Source organism: Euleptes europaea, chromosome 11, assembly GCF_029931775.1.
Source record: "Euleptes europaea isolate rEulEur1 chromosome 11, rEulEur1.hap1, whole genome shotgun sequence".
NCBI classification, from domain to species: domain Eukaryota; kingdom Metazoa; phylum Chordata; class Lepidosauria; order Squamata; family Sphaerodactylidae; genus Euleptes; species Euleptes europaea.
The window spans coordinates 62,366,389-62,387,974 of NC_079322.1; the positions used below are offsets into that span (position 1 = coordinate 62,366,389).

Here is a 21,586-nt window from a genome sequence, read left to right on the forward strand (position 1 = left end):
TCCCAGGACGCAGAGAAGGCGCGGGGGGGGGGGCGGCGGGGGGGGGGGCGGCGGGGCCTGCCTGCACTCAGGCAGGCCCTGCAGGCCTCTCCCAGGCCGCAGAGAAGGCGCGGGGGGGGGGGGGGCGGCGGGGAAGGCGGCGGGGGGGGGGCGGCGGGGCCTGTCTGCACGCAGGCAGGCCCTGCAGGCCTCTCCCAGGCCGCAGAGAAGGCGCGGGGGGGGGAGCGGCGGGGGGGGCGGGGGGGCCTGCCAGCGTGCAGGCAGGCCCTGCAGGCCTCTCCCAGGACGCAGAGAAGGCGCGGGGGGGGCAGCGGGGGGGCGGCGGGGCCTGCCTGCACTCAGGCAGGTCCTGCAGGCCTCTCCCAGGCCGCAGAGAAGGCGTGCGGGATGGCGGCGGCAGCGGCAGTAAGTTCCCCCTCCCTCTATCCCTCCTCCCCCCTCCCCTTGCCTACCGTATTGACCCGCGTATAAGCCGAGTTGGCTTTTTTCAGCCCTTTTTTTGGGCTGAAAAACTCGGCTTATACGCGAGTATATACGGTACTTTTAAAAGTTACAGTTAGATGCAACAAGTTAAGTACAGGTGAAGAACCACACTGAAAGAATTCAAGGCTGGCAGTGGTTATACTGTCACATTCCAGTAAACTGTACCACCCACAAGCTGCGCTGAAATGAACAACAGTGATCACTTGAGGAATAAAGTTACATTTCCCTGCTTTTCATTTGAAAAATGACTTTAGCACCCATGACTCTTAACAAAATTTAGCAGTGTTGCTTAACTATTCTAAGTCAGAGTCAGACATCTCTCAGCGCTTATTGCTTTCAGTAGTTAAACTCCAAGCCTGCCTCAGGCTCTACAATTTTTGAACAACCCTCTGTTTCCATCTCCTATTTCACTATCTTCATCCGAGATAGCCTTTACTTGCTAATTTTTCATAGCTTCAAATTCCAGTAATCTTAAGGCACAGCTGCACACATGAAAAATCTACAAGCAGATAATGCAATGCTAAACGAAGCCTCATGAACACTCACTTTTTCTCTTGCAAGTTAATTATGGCAAAAAAAGAAAGCCGCCACCACAAAACATGCTGCGAAAACAGCACATTTCTTTAAAAGAATGTGTGTACAGAGGATCAGATCATTCACTGAGAATATTTAAATTCTGTTGAGAGTCAATTTCCCACACTCTCATTTTGCCTTCCTAACAACATTGTACAACATTTCTGGGGCTTTACCCCTCTGTTTCTGCCTCCTTTTCTTTTCTTGTAAGGAAGCTCCGGCACAGACAGACTGGAAAATGGATTTAAACTCTTGGCTTAGAGTTGAAACTACGGAAGCAACAAAAAGGCTAATTTTAGTCAGCGTGCCTTTTCTGCCTTTCCACACTCACTCCCAAGCGGTTTCCCCTTTACTAGCTTCAATTGCAAAGTCCTGGTTCAGCTCTGCTTTGTTGCCCTTTATTTTGTAGCACTGAGACTGCCAAAACTCAAGGGAAAGTTCTACACAACTTATAGACAAAAGCATATGAATCGGATTTATGAACACTGCTCCACATTAAAGCCTCCCTGAAAGTTTGAAAACCCCTCACCCTTCTCCATGGCCAAAGACGGGGCAGACCAGATCTCACTTTTGATGTATGGAAGTTAATAATACACAACGCAGATACATTCCCTCGTTTCTTTTCAGCGGTAGCAAAATATTTGCAGTAGAAATTTTATAGCCTCTTCCACCCCTCATTAACCATTAGTTTGAAACTTATACTATTTTTTTCAATTAAGTCCTAACATTCCAGGAATTATCTCATAGCATATTTTATGAAGCTGGGTCTTTTGTGTTTTAAGTATTCACATGCCAGTAAGCCTATTTATTTACAAACCAATTGAGTTGCCTTTCTAAAAGGCAATGTACCAAAGAGATCAAAACGCAAGCTGAAAACCACAAGGCACAGCATCAAAATGGCAGAGAAGTCCTAGCAATCACAGAAACTTAACTTGCCTTACAGAGTCTTCACTTTCCCTGCCTATGCTTTATTTTTAAGAGATCTTGAAAGCAGTTACTTTTTATCAGTGGAAGCAAAAGAGAAAACAACCCCCCAAGGTAATGACCCCCACCATTATAACTTCCATCCTTACCTATCCGTAGCTTTAATGACACTTGCTGAGGTTGTATCTGAGTAATGTTTTCCACCTTGAGCGTCTCAGCAGTTCCTTTGACACGATTTGTTACTTCCTTGTTTTTGAGCATCTGCTGAGAGCCTCTGGGATTTTCTATTTCCTCTGGAGGGCAGCCCTTACTTTTTAAAACGTCTAAGTCATCACATCGCGCTGAAGTAGATTCCCCTTCTTGAAGGAAGGTCTAATAAAAATGAAGAAGGATAGGTTCAAGGTTGTATACTCACAGCAGACATCATTTACCATAAAAAGCAGTATGATAGCCTAAAAAGCCAGACCTGCCCTATTTTTAAAAACAACAACTATTTTAGCATTTAAAATGCATGTACTGCTGGATTTAATGCTGAATTGAAAAAAACTTAGTTTAGTATATTGATATTTTCACCAGTGAAGCAACATTTTTTAATGTCCTGCTGTATATTAGTGACCATTGAACTATTTCACTGTTTAATAATTAGAAATGACAACCTTACAATATCTATAACACTTTGATGACTGCTAACTAAAAAGCCCTGACCTGGATGGCCCAGGCTAGCCTGATCTCGTCAGATCTCAGAAGCTAAGCAGGGTCGGCCCTGGTTAGTATTTGTATGGGAGACCACCAAGGAATACCAGGGTTGCTGTGCAGAGGAAGGCACTGGCAAACCACCTCTGTTAGTCTCTTGCCATGAAAACCTCAAAAGGGGTCGCCATAAGTCGGCTGCGACTTGAAGGCACTTTACACACACACACACACAACTAAAAAGCAGCATATAAGCGAAAAATAAATAAAAAATATTGTAAAACAGAAAGTAAGTTGAAAACAGTCTTCTCTAACAAGCACCGGCTAAGCCCATGACCTTGGAATTCTGTTCTTAAGATTTTACAAACATTTGTCAGGCTTGGGAGATACTAAAGAATGTACATATTTACAATTTCAGGGAGAGAAGAACAATATAATAAATGTTTTTAAAATCTTGATTTTGGAGGGAACAAGAAGTCAGGCTGGTTTTAATGACCACAGTATCATAGTCCGTATTTGGTGCTGTGTGTATAAAGTCCAAAAAACAGCCATAGCGTCAAAACCGTCATACCTAATTTCTTTCATACTAATAGAGATGGCTGTAAATTGCTGAAAACAATGCAACAGTGACAATGAGAGCTGTTCGTGGGCTGGTTCACACATTCATCGGTTCAGAAATAACAAGCCACGGTTTGCAGCTGTGTGAATGAGGCCAGGGGATACTCAGGATTGTACATCCCCCAATTATATCTGACCCACATGCAACTGCCGTTATGCCCAGACAAGCAAACGATGGTTTGCACCTTCTCTGCAACCTAAGATTCCAACAAGTAGTTTATTTCCACTATGGATATATATGTTTGCAGGGAAAATAAACCATAGTTTGTCAGTTCGGATACACCCCATGCAAACCAGTTCTCTTGCTTTCTTTGCAACAACAAGGGGAAAGGAGCAGTTGATATTAATAAGAAACAACAATTATATGACAAAGCAAAGCTTTGGGTTTCTCCTCCTCCCACTGTGACGTCTTACTGGTGCAAAGGTAAGAATGATCTTCACACAATGCATAGTTACATTGTGGAAATCCCTGCCCTAGGATGTGGTGATGATTGCCAACTTGGAAGGCTTCAAGAGGGGAGTGGACATGTTCATGGAGGAGAGGGGTATTCATGGCTACTAGTCATGATGCATACCTATTCTCTCCAGAATCAGAGGAGCATGCCTATTATATTAGGTGCTTTGGAACACAGGCAGGACAATGGTGCTGCAGTTGTCTTGTTTGTAGGCTTCCTAGAGGCATGTGGTTGGCCACTGTGTGACAGACTGCTGGACTTGAAGGGCCTTGGTCTGATCCAGCATGGCCTTTCTTATGTTCTTATGATCTCAGTCTATGATCTAGCTCTTGATGAGGTGTAAACCCATGCCTGGTGGTGTTTACATGGTCGAATTCTCCTCCATATAGAAGTCTAATTGTCAGGAACAAGTTTTGAAGCTACCACTCAAAATTCTAGTGTTTTACTTGGGGTTTTTTTTTTTTTTTTTGAAAGAATATTCAGTCATGTGCGACCCCACCTGCAGCTTGAAATGGTACAGCCTAGATGCCGGTTAACCACCTTAGTGAAAACTAGACCCAAGAACTAAACACTGAAATTAAGACTTTTAAATTGGATTTAAAATGCACATAAACTCCACTGCTTCCCCGCCCACCTGCTCTGTCTGCATCTAAAGTTACTAATGTCACCGGAGAATATAATTAAATCCAGACAGACTCCAGAGTGGAATGGTTTTTAAATAACTATGACAGAATATAGGGTGAGAGAGAATAAGAGACACACAATCCTAATAGCCTTGATAATTGGCAGAGGAAGTGAGCTAATTCTAAAGAATTTAATTGTATAGGTAATTCATCATCCTCTTAAATAAGCCCTGATTTTTAATATGATATTTAGCTATTGATCTACTTTACTGATTACGGCTAACAGTTGCTTCTGGGTAGCTTGGGGTAGCTGCTTCTAATATCTGGCTCATGATTCTTATAATGTCATAGAGAGAACAGTCCTCATAGCCCATATGCAGACAGACTAACACGGCTACCCACTGTGAATTATCCTCATAGCCCATGTATGTCACTCGCAGTGACTGTGGGCCATTTTACACGTGCAAACTGGCTACTTGTTGCATTAACATGTGTGTGTCCCCCCAAATATGGAATCGCATGAAGAACCACAGTGTGAATCAGGCTATATATGGATACAGCCTGCAACAGCCAACAGACACTTCCAATTGTTTCCAGCTGGAAAAAGTAAAAGGGAGGGGAAGCAAGAGAGTAACTGAAGCACCGTGCCAGCACACTCTTTAATAGCCTAGCGAGAATGTAGAGAGCGCTTCTTCAGATGAGTTAGAGGAAAGAAATGATGGCGGACTCCATGGAAGGAAGACATGAATTTCCGTTTGCAAATGAGCTTAACAACCAGAGGGTGAGGGAACGTTTCACCTCTCAAGTTAAACTTGCTTGGTGAATGTAGGTCTTAGTAGCCATTTATACATATATCAGAGACTTAAGTAGCTCCCAAGTGGGCCGTGTACAATCAAGGTGGCTTGCACCATTCTTTAAAATGCCTTATTCACAAGTTTGCTCTCTAGTCTTCTAGGCTGAGGAGGTTAGCAACCTCCTTTCGTAGATGAGAACTAAACCAAGAGATTGTCCTCCTCAAATTCTGAGGAGAGGGCTCTCATTGGCCTGGGCAAAAGAAAAAGTCCCAGACTGTACCTCAACTCACTTGGAGAGCCAGCATGGTGTAGTGGTTAAGAGCGGTGGTTTGGACTATGATCTGGAGAACCAGGTTTGATTCCCCACTTCTCCACATGAGTGGCGGAGGCTAACCTGGTGAACTGGATTTGTTTCCCTACTCCTGCACATGAAGCCACTTCTCTGCTTACTGTGAGAGAACAGGTGGATCGCACAAATAATGGTCAGGTGAAATTTAAGGATCCCTTCTCGCTTATCAGATCCCCCTAACCAATCCCCAGTTACTGTACAAAAACAACACCACCACCATCCTGGTTCTTATTCTTATCTCATTTCTGCTCCATGAGCTTTTTTTCACAGCTGATCTTGTTTGCAATGCAAGAAGAGTTGGTTTTTATATGCCAACTTTCTCTACCACTTCAGGAAGTATCAAACCAGCTTACAGCTTACAATCACCTTCCCTCCCCACAACAGACACCCTGTGAGGTAGGTGGGGCTGAGAGTGTGTGACTATCCCAAGGTCACCCAGCAGGCTTCATGTGTAGGAGTGGGGAAACAAACCCAGTTCACCGGATTAGAGTCCATTGCTCCTAACCACTATACCACACTGGCAAGCAGCAGATGGGAAACTGCTTTTAGATTTTGATCTTGCTCACCACTACTTTTAATCTTAATTGCAGTCTGGGGACATGAGGGAAGGACTATTTCAATAGCAATACAAAACATACCACCACAGGCACCAAGGAGCAACCTAGCAAAAGGGCTGCCTATGAGCTTTAGCTTCTTTCTTTCCCTACGCAAACTCCCTAATAAATTAATTTAGGTTCTAACCCACAGGGTGGGGGATCTTCCACAGTCTGGCAACAGAAAAGACTGTAGTAAAAATTGGATTTGAAATCCACCTTGACTGATTTTAAACCACCTTGTCAAAATCACAGCTCAGATCCACCTCAACACTTCATGTCAAACAGCCCCTACAGCTTCCATTTTTCAGTTACAGCTAATTTATCAGCGTAAGGAAAGGTGCTAAACTACCGTATTTTCCGGCGTATAAGACGACTTTTTAACCCCGGAAAATCCTCTCAAAAGTCGGGGGTCGTCTTATACGCCGGATGTATGAGGGCGGGTGCTGAATTCCGAGCCGGACTGGAGAATGCTGAGGCGGGGTTGAGACTCGGGCCTCCGGGGCCTCGCCAGCCTGCATGCTGGCTGCGCCGCCGGCTTAGTGGGCCCCTGTGTGCGTGGCCGGGTTCATGCAGGAAGGAACCTGGGACCTTCTGCAAGCGGGTGGGTGCCTTTGTGTGTGTACGGGGGAGGGGCATGAACCGGGAACTAACCTGGGACCTTTTGTAAGCCGGTGCGTGCCTCTGTGTTTGCGGGGAGGGGGGACCGGGAAGGAACCTAGGACCTTTTGCAAGCAGGTGCGTGTCTGTGTGTGTGTGTGTGTGCGCGCGCGCGCAGGGGAGGGGGGGAACCGGGAAGGATTCCATGTTCCTTCTCGGCTCCTCCCCTGCACGCGCACACACACATGCACGCACCCGCTTGCAGAAGGTCCCAGGTTCCTTCCGAGTGGTGGGGGGAGGGAGAAAGACGCTTCCCCCAAGGCTGCCCCTACAGCCGCAGTGTGCAGGAACATCGCGGCACACTTCAAAAAACCCTTTCACTGCCTCAGCTGTTCCTGCACGCCGTGGCGGCGTGCGCAACCGGGCTTCACCCTTCCCGCCTCCCTACCCCGCCCCCAGAGTTGACTAATCGCCTCCCGTGCGGATGCTCCGCCGCCGGGAGCTGCTTGGCTTCTTCCCTTCTTCCCCCCTCCCTTTTGCCACTCAACAGCTGACAGGCGGCGAGGGGGGGGTAGAAGAAGAAGCCAGCCGCTCCCGGGAGCTGATTAATCACTCTGGGGGTGGGGTGGGGAGGCGGGAAAGTTGAAGTTCAGTTGCGCGGGGTTGCGCGCGCCGCCAGGTGTGTGTGTGTGTGTGTGTGTGTGAAGGCTTTTCTCTCTTTTCTTCCTTTTTCTGTCACTCCTTTCTCTCCCTTTCTTTCTCCCTCTTTTTCTTGGTCTGTCACACTCTGTCCTTTTCTTTCTCCCCCATCCATCTCTCTCTCTCTCTCTCTCTCTCTCTCTCTCTTTCTTTCTTTCCCTCTCTTTCTCCCTCCCTCTCTCCTTCCTTCCTTCTGCCATTTATGCATGGGAGGTTTTGCCTTGGATTTGCCACTCTATAGACTAGATGCACATTTTCCCGATCTGAATTCTCAAAACTCAACAATAAATCCCATGCAGAGTTTTGAGAATTCAAATGGGAAAAATGTGCATCTAGAGAGCAGCAAATCCAAGGCAAAACCTCCCATGCATAAATGGCCTTTCTTTCTTTCTTTCTTTCTTTCTTTCTTTCTTTCTTTCTTTCTTTCTTTCTTTCTTTCTTTCTTCCCAAAAACCTCCCTAGTGTCGACCCCCCCCCGACCCCCCACCCCCCGCTGGGAGATCTACAACCGGTATGGCATTGGTATGGCCCCCGAATGATGTGATAAATATGCAAATGGCCCTTGGCAGAAAAAAGGTTCCCCACCCCTGCCGTAGAGAAACCGCCTCTAGCAGTCGCAGCCGGGCGGATGATCACCCGTGCAAATCTCCTGCCGCAAAGAGTTTCTCTGACACCATAGGGGTGGGACCTTCTGCTCGCTGAGCGGGTGCTCTGCCATTGAGCCATGGCCCCTCCCCTATGGGGTCAGAGAAACTCTTTGGGGCAGGAGATTTGCACGGGTGATCATCTGCCCGGCTGCGACTGTTAGAGGCGGTTTCTCTACGGGCGCTTCTACCCACTCGCCTCGCTCTGGGCTCAGAACCCGGCCGGGGCAGAGTGCGAACTACACTTCCCAGCGTGCCTCAGTTTCTCTTCGGGCACTTCTACCCACTCGCCTTGCTCTCGGCTCAGAACCCGGCCACCATTTAACTGTGCGTTGTGTGAAAAAAAAAAACTTCTGTTTTGAATCTCTTCCCCCTCCAGCTTGAGTAGATGTCCCCGCCTTCTAGTATTATGGGAGAGGGTAGTCTTATACGGCGAGTATATCCCAAACTCTATATTTTAGCTTGAAAAGTTGGGGGTCATCTTATACGCCCAGTCGTCTTATACGCCGGAAAATACGGTACATTTTGCCTACATAAGCATGGGTACATACATAATGTAACAGAAAATAGCAACATAAAACATTTAGAAGTAAATACATACTATATTTTTGCACCATCCACAATTTGGTCCAGCTTGTATGCAGTCAGCACATGATTTTGCATTAACTTTTATACAATTGTTGCCACCTGTAAGACAGTACATAAAAGTTAACTTTAATAGCAACAATACATAGTAATGCATAGCTTATTTGAGTTTAGTAAACATCCTGTCTAGGTAAACTAATCACTGGGAGTGCTTGCAAAATCCAGTTCAGTTGCAAATTCACAACTGAGCTAAGGTCACTCCACACAGAAGAGAACTACAGGTTCAAGCTGGCTACCATGTTAGGAAAACTAGCGTTATCGCACACGGTTCAGCTCAAACCCTTCTGGGCACTAACTCCTCCTCTTACCCTCTTCTGTTTAAAAGGCTCCCGCACCAATGTCAGTGCTAGGGCAGGGAAGGGCAACAACAAGAAGAACATAAGAAAAGCCATGCTGGATCAGACCAAGGTCCATCAAGTCCAGCAGTCTGTTCACACAGTGGCCAATCACATGCCTCTAGGAAGCCCACAAACAAGACAACTGCAGCAGCACCATCCTGCCTGTGTTCCACAGCACCTAATATATTTGGCATGCTCCATGGAGAGAATAGGTATGCATCATGACTAGTATCCATTTTAACTAGTAGCCATGAATACCCCTCTTCTCCATGAACATGTCCACTCCCCTAGAAGAGTTGGTTTTTATAAGCTGACTTTCTCAAGTGGAGGAGTGGGGAATCAAATCTGGTTCTCCAGATCAGAGTCTACAGCTCCAAACCACCGCTCTTAACGACTACACCATGCTGGCTTCAAGAACAATGCAGATCAGCGTAGCCCCCCCATCTTTGTTCATGAGTCATTCAACACCAGCACAGCAACCCTAGGGGAGGGGCTGTGGCTCAACAGTAGAGCATCTGCTTGGCATGCAGAAGGTCCCAGGTTCAATCCCTGGCATCTCTAGTTAAAGGGACTAGGCAAGTAGGTGATGTGAAAGACCTCTACCTGTGACCCTGGAGAGCCGCTGCCGGTCTGATTAGACAATACGGACTTTGATGGACCAAGGGTCTGATTCAGTATAAGGCAGCTTCATGTGTTCATACAGATATTATCTGTACCAGCACTGCACAGTACCAACACTCCACAAACCCATAGCAACAAGAACTCTTCAATTTACCTTGTTGGGCAAATCCACAGACTATCAAGCAATGTAATAATCCAGCCCAGATGAACAACTTGAACTTTGCCTGGGGGAAAAAAAGGCAAAATTAATTGAACCAGTTGGTTATACCACCTCTTGTTTTCTCATAAGTACCAGTGATATAGTCAATATGGGCTCCCAGATGCACTTCAGACAACACTCTGACCACACAGCTCTCCCAAATGTGCTGTAAAAATCATGTGATTGTTTTTATAATGGACTTTTAAAAACTGACAGTATGAACAGAACAACTTTTGGAGTACCTTATAAACTCAGTGCTCATTCTGTTTGTTTGTTTTTAGGATTCTCTTGAAAGCAAAATCTGTAATTGACATAGGAAACAGGGCATGACATCGTATACACACACAGTGACCTGTTTACACAATGTGTCTAGCAGCTTGATTTGGATGACTGTGTATATGAATACAACTTTGAATGTATTTTGAATGATGTACACTGAGCTGATACCAGGGTGGGCTTCCACTTGACTCAAGAGATCTCACTTTCTCTCAGTCAAGCATGCTTTTAGAAAACAGAGACACACTTGGAATACTGTAAAGAGGGAGAGGAAAAACATGAGCAATTTACGTTTCTCCTCACAGTTCCATAGCTCTCATCCAGAACAGGGAAATTCACACTCCCTACAAGTGTTCTGTTCATACTTGGAGAAACATGCATCTCTCCGAGGATAAATCTTTACCCTCCCTTCAGACAAGAGCCAGAAGCATAAAGAGAACAGCAAGCCAGGCTCTTCCTTCTGTTGCTTATTTGAAACAGCCATTTTTGCAATTACTTCTTCATGCTCTCACCTTCAAGATGAGATTATACAGTGTATGTGTGTGTGTGTGTGGGAGGGAAATGGCAGAAAACCTGAGCCTGTGTCAAACTGGAATGATGCTTTAATCCAGCGTATGGCACTTGCAAACCAATTTTGGCAGCTGTAATCTAGAACAGGACTTCTTAAACTTTTTCCACTCATGACCCCTTTTCGACCGAGAAATTTTTATGCGGCCCCAGGTATATAGGTATAGAAAATAGGTATACAAATCAAACATTTACTGGTTGTTGCGCGTTAAGAACCTTTTACTATTGCCAAATTTTTCGCAACCCCCATATTCAGTCACCTTTCCTCACGTTTCTTATAGAGGTCGACTCGAGCAAAGATAATATGCCCCACCATGTCCCTTGGGTTTTGGACTAATGCAGGGTCACTGACAACAGTTTAAGAAACTTTGATCTAGAACAATAAAGTGAGATGTCTGTCTGTCCATGGCATGCAGAACTCCTCAGAAACGAAAGCCATAGAGTGCCATAACACTCTAATCACTACAGCACACCTGTACCACATAATTCTGACTCACTACTTCCATACTAACTGCGTATGCACGTGATCTAGGGAAGTGGTACAATCTAGAAGTACAATCACAACAGCCACAGATTGAATCTCACCACTTCTAGGAACTCACCAGGTGGCCTAGCAGACAAGCTATTCTCCTTTCTCACACTCACTGAAGTACAGGGATAACACTCATCTGCCTTGCAGGATTACTGTGGCATCTGAAAGACCTCTATAAAGCTTCATACCACCAGCCATATGAACATCGATTCCCATACAAGCACGGCTCCCTAGATCACATTCACAAGCCACTTGTGGAAAGAGTTGTTTTTTTTTTAAAGAAAAAAAGAGTGTTACTGTACTTGAATAGTTCCTCACCTTTCTTATAGAGGTCGACTCGAGCAAAGATAATATGCCCCACCATGTCCCTTGGGTTTTGGACTAATGCAGGGTCACTGACAACAGAAAGCAATCACTATTTGATGAACTACGAGGGCTTCCATTCTATATGCATAGGTGGAGCCAGAAAAATAAATCAAATCACAACCAAGGTCATGAGTACCAACCTTATACATCTAATATGTTTTTATCCTGACCTTTCAAAATCACAGAAAGGCATACACACTTCTCCCTCTCCCTTGAAAAACAAACAAACCAAGAAACAAAGCCATTATCAAAGTTTTAACAACATATGTACAATCACCTTGGATTGATGCAGGCTTTCCCCTGATTCTCGAAGTATTACGCCTGAATTTATGACCAGCTCACTTAGTTCTGCTTCTTTTCCAAGTAGGTTCACAAACGCTTACTGCAGCATTGGATGGTGATATGAATGAGTGAATGAACTTGGATGAAGGAATAGAGGGGATGCTCATTAAATTTGCAGATGAAACTAAATTGGGAGGGGTAGCAAATACAGTAGAAGGTGGAGTCAAGATACAGGCTAGAAAACTGGGCTAAAACTAACAAAACGAATTTCAACAGAGATAAATGTAAAGTTCTGCACTTAGGTAGGAAAAAATCAAATGCATAATTATAGAATGGGGGAGACTTGTCTTGGCAGTAGTACATGTGAAAAGGATCTAGGAATCTTAGTAGACCATATACGGAACATGAGTCATCAGTGTGATGCAGTAGCTAAAAAGGTAAATGCAATTTTGGGCTGCATCAACAGTAGTGTCCAGATCACGAAAAGCGATGGTGTCACTTTACTCTGTTCTGGTTAGACCTCACTTGGAGTACTGTGTTCATTTTCAGGCATCGCTGTTTAAGAAGGATGTAGACAAGCTGGAATGTGTCCAGAGGAGGCCAACAAAGATGGTGAGTGGTCTGGAGACCAAGTCCTATGAGGAAAGGTTGAAGAAACTTAGTATGTTTAGCCTGGAGATGACTGAGAGGGGACATGATAGCCATACGCAAGTATCTGAAGGACTGTCATAAAGGGAGTGGAGTGGAGTGGTTTTCTGTTGCCCCAGAAGGTTGGACCAGAACCAACGGGTTGAAATTAAATCAAAAGCGTTTTTGGCTAAACGTGGTTCCTCAGTGGGAAGGCTTCCTCTACAGGTAGTGGGCTGTCCTTCTTTGGAGGGTTTTAAGCAAAGGGTAGATGGCCATCTGACAGCAATTATGATTCTGTGAACTTAGGGAGATCATGAGAGGGAGGGCAGGAAGGGATGAGTCAGTGCTCGGCTCTTGTGGCCCTTTCTTACAGGGTTAATGCTGATTGCCACTCTGGGATCAGGAAAGAATTTTCCTCTAGACCAGTCTGGCTAGGGATCCTCGAGTTTTTTCCTTACTTTGGGCATAGAGCAGGGGTCACTGGGGGAAGTGGGGAGGTAGTTATGAATTTCCTGCGTTGTGCAGGAGATTGGGATAGATGACCCTTGAGGTCCCTTCCAGCTCCATGTTTCTATATAATTCTAATAGGGCTATTATAATTATCTGCTTAGATAATCTGGGTTATTCAAGAATCTAACTTCTCCACTTCTAATGAGCATCACCTCCTCTCAAACAATCACATTATAGCAGGGGTCCCCAACCTTTTACAGCCTTTTAAATCTTTCGAATTCTGACAGAAGGAGGCAGGCACAATCACAAAATGGCTACCTTGGGAGGTGGTACCCATCACTAAATGGCTGCCTCAGGAGGCACAGCCACACACTCAGACAAAACCCAAATGCATGGAAGAATGGGGGTAATTTATATAATAAACTAGGAAAGAGAGAATAAAACCAACACTGTTCACAGCTGCCACTGACAGAATGTTATTTTTAACTGCCCAGCCAATCAGAACCACGCACTTTCTAAAAACATTTGGTGGGTGCCATGAAAGTTGTTGGAAGGTGCCATGGTGCCCACAGGCACCATGTTGGGGACCCCTGCATTACACTAATTCAGCAGCGAAAACTGCTATTACAGTTTCTATCAAAAAATTTGGTTGCTTACAGTAATCTGTGCGCCACTGCTATTTCTATCAACATCCCGTCCTAGAAGAGGTATTCAGGAGTGTGTAATTTTAAACCCATGTTTAGCCACAAAAAAAATCAATTTTGTTTAGTATGTAAGTGTTTCTTTTCCAGTTTATGTGTATTTGTTACACAGCACTGCTGCTACAGAACAGTTTAGCCCTCACGAAAGGTGGATGTGCTTTTTCTTAGGAAAAAAACATGCCAGCGATCATGAAAAGAAGCCATACCACAGAGAAAATCAATTACACTCTTACTGTGGGGAAAATAAAGAGGAATTTAAACAAACTACCTTAGCTACTTTGTTCTTACAAACTAATCTGGAAACAGTACTCAGATTATCCTGTGAAAACGTAATATTGATAGAAGACAACAGTGCAATTTAAGCCATATAAATGATAGGTAAATTGTTTCAGGGACAGACTAGATTTTACTTGGGATGGCTCACTATGGAATTGTTCTAAAGAAGCATATCCACTCGAGGTAAAGGTGGAAAAAAAGAAATATTTGCCCATTATAGGCAGTGCCATGTCTCTCTGCGGAAAAAGGAAGTTTGCCATTTCCTTTAGCTCTCTGGCTTCTGATGTCCCCACCCAAATATATCACTAAATTACTAGGTGTTCTCTGCCACTGAGTATCAAAAGAGTTCAAAGATGCCATGTCAGCAATACACATTTTAAAAACCATTTTCACATTCTTATCGTTTAAATAGCTGTCATCTTCTGAACGCACAGCCCAATGGAGGCTTCCTTTTCAAACCATCGTAAAACTATTTAACACCAGTGAAACGGGGGATATTCTGGAGACAACCTCAGCCAGGATGTTCCAATTCCCTTCCATTTTTTTTTTATTTTTTTTGGCATCTTGAAGCTGCTAGCCAATTTTGAAAGTCCTTGCTTTATTTCCTGATGACTATTTCCTGCTGATTTTATTTCCTGGTGGCCCCTAAAAAAAAGAAAATTTGCCTAGGGCTATTATACAATCAAGTTTCTAGCCCCTAACGCAGTGGTTCCCAACCTTTTTTTGACCAGGGACCACTAGGACTTTTTTGTTCGGTGCAGGGACCCCAAGGTTCAAAATAAAAATTCCGAGAATTTGAAAATAAACTTTAATCATAACTGTTAGTTAAACATTAAACTTAGAATAATATTTGAATATATATTTTTATAACAGAGAATGTTTTATTGAAAATATTAATGTTTTATGGGTTTATAACTTTGTTTCACGGACCTTAATTTAGTTCTCGCGGACCCCTGGGGGTCCACGGACCCCCGGTTGGGAACCAGTGCCCTAACGGTTGCAAAAATAACTTGAAAGAGTGTGGGAGACCAAAGAACTTACTAAACAACATTTCTAGTAGCTAGAGGACATGTTTTCAGCCCGTTATTACTTCTTGCCCTTCCCCACAACTTAACAGAAATACATTTTAATAGAAGAAAAGTTGGGTTTTTTTATGCCGACTTTCTCTACCACTTAAGGAAGAATCAAACTGGCTTACAGTCACCTTCCCTTCCCCTCCCCACAACAGACACCCTGTGAGGTAGGTGGGGCTGAGAGAGCTCTAAGAGAGCTGTGACTAGCCCAAGGTCATCCTGCTGGCTTCATGTGGAAGAGTGGGGAAACAAATCCAGTTCACCAGATCAGACTCCACTACTCCAAACCACCGCTCTTAACCACCGCTCTCAGAAACAAGAAACAAGGCATATTGCCCGAGTTTGTATAATTTATGAAAGGCACAGAATTCAGCTGTCATTGCAGAATTTGGATGAGCTCTGCACAAAATCATAATTTTCTTAATGTACAGTAAACACGGCCTTGGTTTAAATTGTTTGCTGAGTATAACAAGGGACTGTCCCTGGGCAAGCAAGGCACCCTCGCTTACCTTCTCTGCCTTTCCAACTAATACAAATTCCATCAAGAGATTTTAAAAAAATTAAAAGAAGAAAGCCCCATGGAACAAGCACAGGTTTTTCACCTCATAACTAATAGAAACACGCTGTAGAGTTGAAGGAGTTTTCTCTGACTCATCATCACGATGCTATTTATTTTGTCCTTTTAAAGGTCAAAAGGTGCTGCTTTTTTCACTGTATGGACTATGCAGAAACCAGAGACATAGCAGAGACAGCACCACAATCAGGGTAGATTTGATTTAAATCGAAACAATTTAAGTGACTACTTAAATCACTAGTCAGTAAGACTAGATTTTCACAATTTAAATCACTAGTCAGTAAGACAAGATTTAAATCATGGTTTTCTACATGAACAGCAACTTCTCATTATGTTGTTTCATTTGGGCCACCAGGCCTTGCATTTATTCCTTGTAGTGTTGCATTTTGCATACCGTATATACCCATGTATAAGCCGACCCGGCGGGAGGAAGCGGCGGCGAGGCCCAGGGGGACCCGGAGCAGCCTTCCTGCGGCTCCAGGAGGCTGCCCCAGGCCCCTCCCGCCCGGGAAAAATGGCGGCGGGGGGCGGGAAGGGCCGGGGCAGCCATCCTGCAGCCGCAGGATGGCTGCCCAAGGCCCCTCCCGCCCGAAAAAAAATGGCGGCGGGGGCGGGGGGGGCCTTGGGCAGCCTCCTGCAGTCGCAGGATGGCTGCCCAAGGCCCCTCCCGCCCGGGAAAAATGGCGGCGGGGCGGGGGGGGGCCTTGGGCAGCCTCCTGCAGCCGCAGGATGGCTGCCCAAGGCCCCTCCCGCCCAGGAAAAATGGCGGCGGGGGTGGGGCCTTGGGCAGCCTCCTGCAGCCGCAGGATGGCTGCCCAAGGCCCCTCCCGCCCGGGAAAAATGTCGGCGGGGGCGGGGGGGGCCTTGGGCAGCCTTCCTGCGGCTGCAGGAGGCTGCCCCAGGCCGCTCCAGGCGGCAGGAAGCGGCGGTAAGTTTCCCCTCTCCCTCCTCCCTCCCGTATTGACCCGCGTATAAGCCGAGGCCGGCTTTTTCAGCCCATTTTTGGGGCTGAAAAACTCGGCTTATACGCGAGTATATACGGTACATACCTGCCTTACCCATACATAGAGGAACTTCATTAACATATTCCCAAACTGGATCCCTTTTACAGCCTGCTGCCATTATAGGTTTTCTCCTCCAGAGAGAGAATAATATGATAAGCCTCAGGCTATACATACAAAGATCCCAAGATTTGTGGAGAATTCTGCTCAAAAGGTTTCATGATTTTAATGGCTTGCCCCTGCCTTCTCACACCTAGCTCCTTGTGCAGATCTATTTCACTCCAATCAACTTCTATTCATTGAACTTCTTGAAACTTTGCACTTAAGAAGTAAGGGGTTGATTCTGCGTACATAGGTTTGCAAAGGAGCAATAGGATTAAGGTCTTTTTCTCAACTCTGTATGTTTATTTTATAACATTTTTGCTGTGAAGAAGAGGCATGTTATCTCTGCAGACTCAAATTCAGTTTTGAGAACTGCAAAACCAAGCATGTATGATAATCTATATAGAAAAATTGTCCAAAATAATCTTACAGAAACCTCTGGAAGAGCATGACATTTGTGTATGGATTAACGGAATTCATTTAAGAAAAAAATGTAAACATTGCATCCATATACAGCCACATGCTACATAATTACAAAATAATCGTTATTTCATGATGAATAACCTTTGGACTATAATATATCTTAAATAGATTTTTCTTCAAAAAGCATTTTATTTAAAAAAACCAATTTATTTTTTTTAAATCATTGATTTTTATCCACCCTGATCACAATCCACTTCCAAAGGAGGAACGGTAGAGCTGTGACAGATACAAGAGGTGCAAATGGCAGCCAGCTGTTTTTTGCTAGCCTTATAACAAACCTAACATAATCACATACTTTTTGAATTGCTGTACAACTTCACAGTAGAAAATGAAGAAGAGTTGGTTTTTATATGCCGACTTTCTCTACCACTTAAGGCAGAATCAGACCGGCTTACAATCACCTTCCCCTTTCCACAACAGACACCCTGTGAGGTAGGTGGGGCTGAGAGAGCTGTGACTAGCCCATGGTCACCCAGCTAGCTCATGTGTAGGAGTTGGGAAACAAATCCAGTTCACCAGATTAGCATCCTCCGCTCATGTGGAGGAGTGGGGATCAAACCCGGTTCTCCAGATCAGAGTCCACTGCTCCAAACCAACGCTCTTAACCACTACACCACTTAACCAATCATGTACATAGTTACTCCAGAGGACTTAGACAGGACTGCACTGTAGTGTAAGTATATCAATTCACATGCCCAGCTTCGTTTGTAGCAGAAGAAACCAGTAGTTTAAACATAAAAGTTTAATTTTTCAATTTGGTCCAAGAGAGGTTTTACATAAAACTTGAATAAAGACTTATTGCATATTGCAATCTTGAAGCACATAGGAATGCCAAGCACCAAGACTATCTGCTTGTAGTAATTCATACAATGAGAAAAGCTTTTCTTTCTAGAACAGAAACTGAACTGCCTATCTTTAGAAATGGTTAGCTAATCACAGACCATGCTCGAACAAATATCTGACAAGGTGCTACAAGCTTCTTGGTTGTTACATTCATCAGAAGACAATGGGGTACCTTGATGTACAGCGTGCAAAGCATGCATGCCAAACAGTGCCATGTCAGGCCAGTTTGCTTGGCACACAGGGCCAGTTCTCCTCACAAGGGACTGTAGCTCCTGTGGCACTGGTAGCTTTGCCGAGGCTTAAAATGCAGTCCAAGGGTTGAAAACTTTTGCAGAGAAACCATTAACAAAACTTTAAGCTTTTAAACTAGCAGAGTATGCAGTGATGGTGAAGCTGACTAATTATGTCAATCAAAAGACCCAGTGAAGAGTTCAAGAAAAACTGGAAACTATAATATGCATATGTTGCGTAAATCATAAAAAAATTATATACGATTACATGTTAATCAGCTTGAATTAAGAATGACTAGTCTTATGTTAGTTTAAAGCAACTATGTCATATTATGAGATAGAATGAGCAAAAGAAATAATAATAATAATCTATTAGTGAATAATAGTAAATAATAATCTATTAGTAAAAAGCAATAAGACTTATGATAAGATTGTTATATTAATAGATCATAGAGAAGACGGAATGACGGTAGTAAATTTAACGCCCTCCCAGTAAAAACTAGTTTTGTTTAATGTTATGTTTTATTAATCTAGATATAAGTATTATAATGTATTCTATATGTCTTTTATTTTGTTTTTGTGTTCCATAAAATAAATAAATATATATTTTTAAAAAACTTTAAGCCTGGGTACATATACTTTAAACAAAATAAATGATTTATAGTAGTACTGTAAAGCAATCAACCTATTCAGGAACTTTCACAGGAAAAGGTAAAATCCCTTAGATAAGATCTCTCTCTAGAGCAGATCAGCACAAAGATGTCACAATGTGCCCATTCAAAATGCAGCAAAGTAAAGGGAAAAAATACTTTTCATGAAAAGACTGACTTCAGACTCATTACTTTATGTTTGATTTATTTTACAAAATTTATATTCGCTTCTGTCCTCGTAAGGGCCACCAAAGTGGCTATCAAATTAAAAACATGCATATTAAAATAACATCTTACAAACCATTAAAACCAGCAAAACACACATATTAAGACAATTAAAACCAGGTCTAACACATACATACAACAACATAAAAAAATGAAAATATAGGGCAGGAAGGAGGGATCACTGAGGGAATGCCAAATGAAACAAAAAACAGTCTTCACCCGTGGGCAGAAGGCCACTGAAGGAGACAAATAAGTCTGCCTGGGGAGAGAGCTCCAGAGTTTTGGTATCATGATCGAGAAGGCCCTGTCTCAAGATGCCACCTGCCTGAACTCCAAAGGTAGGGGAACCCAAAGCTGGGCCTCAGAAGATGATTACAGTTGTCGGGTAAGTTCACAAAGGCCTAGGCCAGGGGTGTCCAAACTTTTTTCAAAGAGAGCCAGATTTGATGAAGTGAACATGCGTGAGGGCTGACCATTTTGCCTGGCATTCTTAAATTAATTAAATGCAAATTAACTATTTTATGCAAAGTTCATTGCAAATGGCATACTTATTATGCCCATAACCACAGACTGCACCACAAAAACCATGGCTACATTCCTTACTTTCCCTAAAGCCCCTTTCAGCTCACCGGACACCCCCCAGCTTCTAAATCTCCAACCTTCCTTCTGTAGGGAGGGAGCAGGAACTCTTCCTCCCCCCCACCATGTGCCTCTCTGGGACTGTCGACTCTCTCCCTTTAACCATGCCGGGGGTATTCTGTCCTTTCCTCATCTGAGCCAGGAAATAAACTGGTTTTCATTCTCATGGAGTCCAAGATTCAAACACTCTGACATCTCCCGTGCAGGGAGGAATGTGGAGTTTTTCTCCCCATGAGAGCCAGCGTGGTGTAGTGGTTAAGAGCGGTGGAGTCTGATCTGGAGAACGGGGTCTGATTCCCCCACTCCTCCACACGAGTGGTGGAGGTTAATCTGGTGAGCTGGATTTGTTTCTCCCGCTCCTACACACGAAGCCAGCTGGGTGACCTTGGGCTAGTCACAGCTCTCTCAGCCTTACCTACCTCACAGGGTATCTGTTGTGGGGAGAGGAAGGGGAGGGCGATTGTAAGCCACCCTTAAGTGGTAGAGAAAGTGGGCATATAAAAACCAACTCTTCTCTTCTTCTTTCCTTCTGACCTCTTTGCTCTCTGCTCGGAGCTTTGACCTACTGGTGTCCTCTGCAGACTCGGCCCTGTTTGAACACACCTCGTTTCCAAACACGATACATGCCAGGAGTCATTTATTTCCCCCACCCCATCCCTTCTTTCGAAGCAGCCACTTGCCTTGGAGAGAACCTGCTGGGGGGTCTAACTCCAAACACTCCCTGCCCCCAAATCCAGCCCCCTCTCCCCCCTGCTTTTCCTTGACTCACAATCCCCCCACCCAAGACAAATCCAGTCTCTCCCCTCCTCCATCCCACCCACCCTGCAATTCTGGATCCCTCGCGAGACCTCTGCATTGCAGGGAAGGGGCTGCATCACCCCCACCCCAGCCTTCTGCAGAGAGGAAAGAGGAAAGAGGAGAGCCAGACGGAGCAGCCCCCCCACTCCCAGGCTTTTCAGTGTTTGTGTGTGGGGGGGTGTCTTTCCTCTCCCAGATTGGGGCCAGCCTCTGACCTCCTTTGCATTTCCCTTCCCCCCCCCGCCACCTTTCCCACCCTCAAGTCCCCCCCAACCCATCCTCAGGATCCCCCTTGACTCACTCGGGAGGAGCTGCTGCTGCTTTTCCACGCGTCAGAACAACAAAGGCCGCCTCCCCATGCGCGGGATCTGGGTAATAAGGAAGTGGCCTCTCTAGGGTTTCAGACTCGCTGGCCTTCATTCCGGGAGGTGGGGCTGAGACAGCAAATCGAGGCGACCCTCCGCCCAAGCGTCGCCCCCTCAGTTGGGGATGCAAAGCACAGGAGCAGCCCCCACGAAACCCCCTTTTCTCTCTCTGCAAAACAGACTGGGGGGCCGTATTAAACCAGCCCAGGGGCCGCAATTGGCCCCCGGGCCGGACTTTGGACATGACTGGCCTAGGCAGTCCTTCAGGTATATTGGTCCCAAACCATTAAGGGCTTCACAGGGCTTAGTCCATTTTGTTATATTAAAATTCAAAATGTTTAACTTGTCCTTTAATGATCTTATTGCTGACTGCTCATTCTTAATCACTGAATGCTGTCTTGGAGAAGTCTGCTTAATCATTTCCTTACTTTTTTTTGAGATGCAAGAATGAGTCATCTAGTCTATCATAAGTAGGGTGGATGCTTATGGCTTCCGCCTGTATCAGGAAGCGGTTTTTTTTAACATGTTCAAGGTCAAGCATCTTTGAATTTACTTAAACAGTATGAAAGAACAGTCAACTATTCACCCTTACACACAGAGGTTACAGCTTTAATCCATACAACTGTATTCAGAGTTAGTGCAAACTAAGATAAACACCAGAAAAAGAAAAAAATA

General features: G+C 44.7%; 1 protein-coding gene across 1 annotated transcript in view; it reads right to left on the minus strand.

The window, feature by feature from the left end:
- Positions 1–21,586, minus strand: part of ITGB1 (integrin subunit beta 1) — a 47,582-nt gene that overhangs the window by 21,850 nt on the left and 4,146 nt on the right. The window contains exons 2-4 of the mRNA XM_056857233.1: positions 9,804–9,873; positions 8,647–8,732; positions 2,130–2,352 (exon numbers count right to left, since the gene is read on the minus strand). Of these exons, the coding sequence (XP_056713211.1) occupies positions 2,130–2,241 (112 nt within the window). The 5' untranslated portion in view covers positions 2,242–2,352; positions 8,647–8,732; positions 9,804–9,873. The remainder of the gene's footprint in view (positions 1–2,129; positions 2,353–8,646; positions 8,733–9,803; positions 9,874–21,586) is intronic.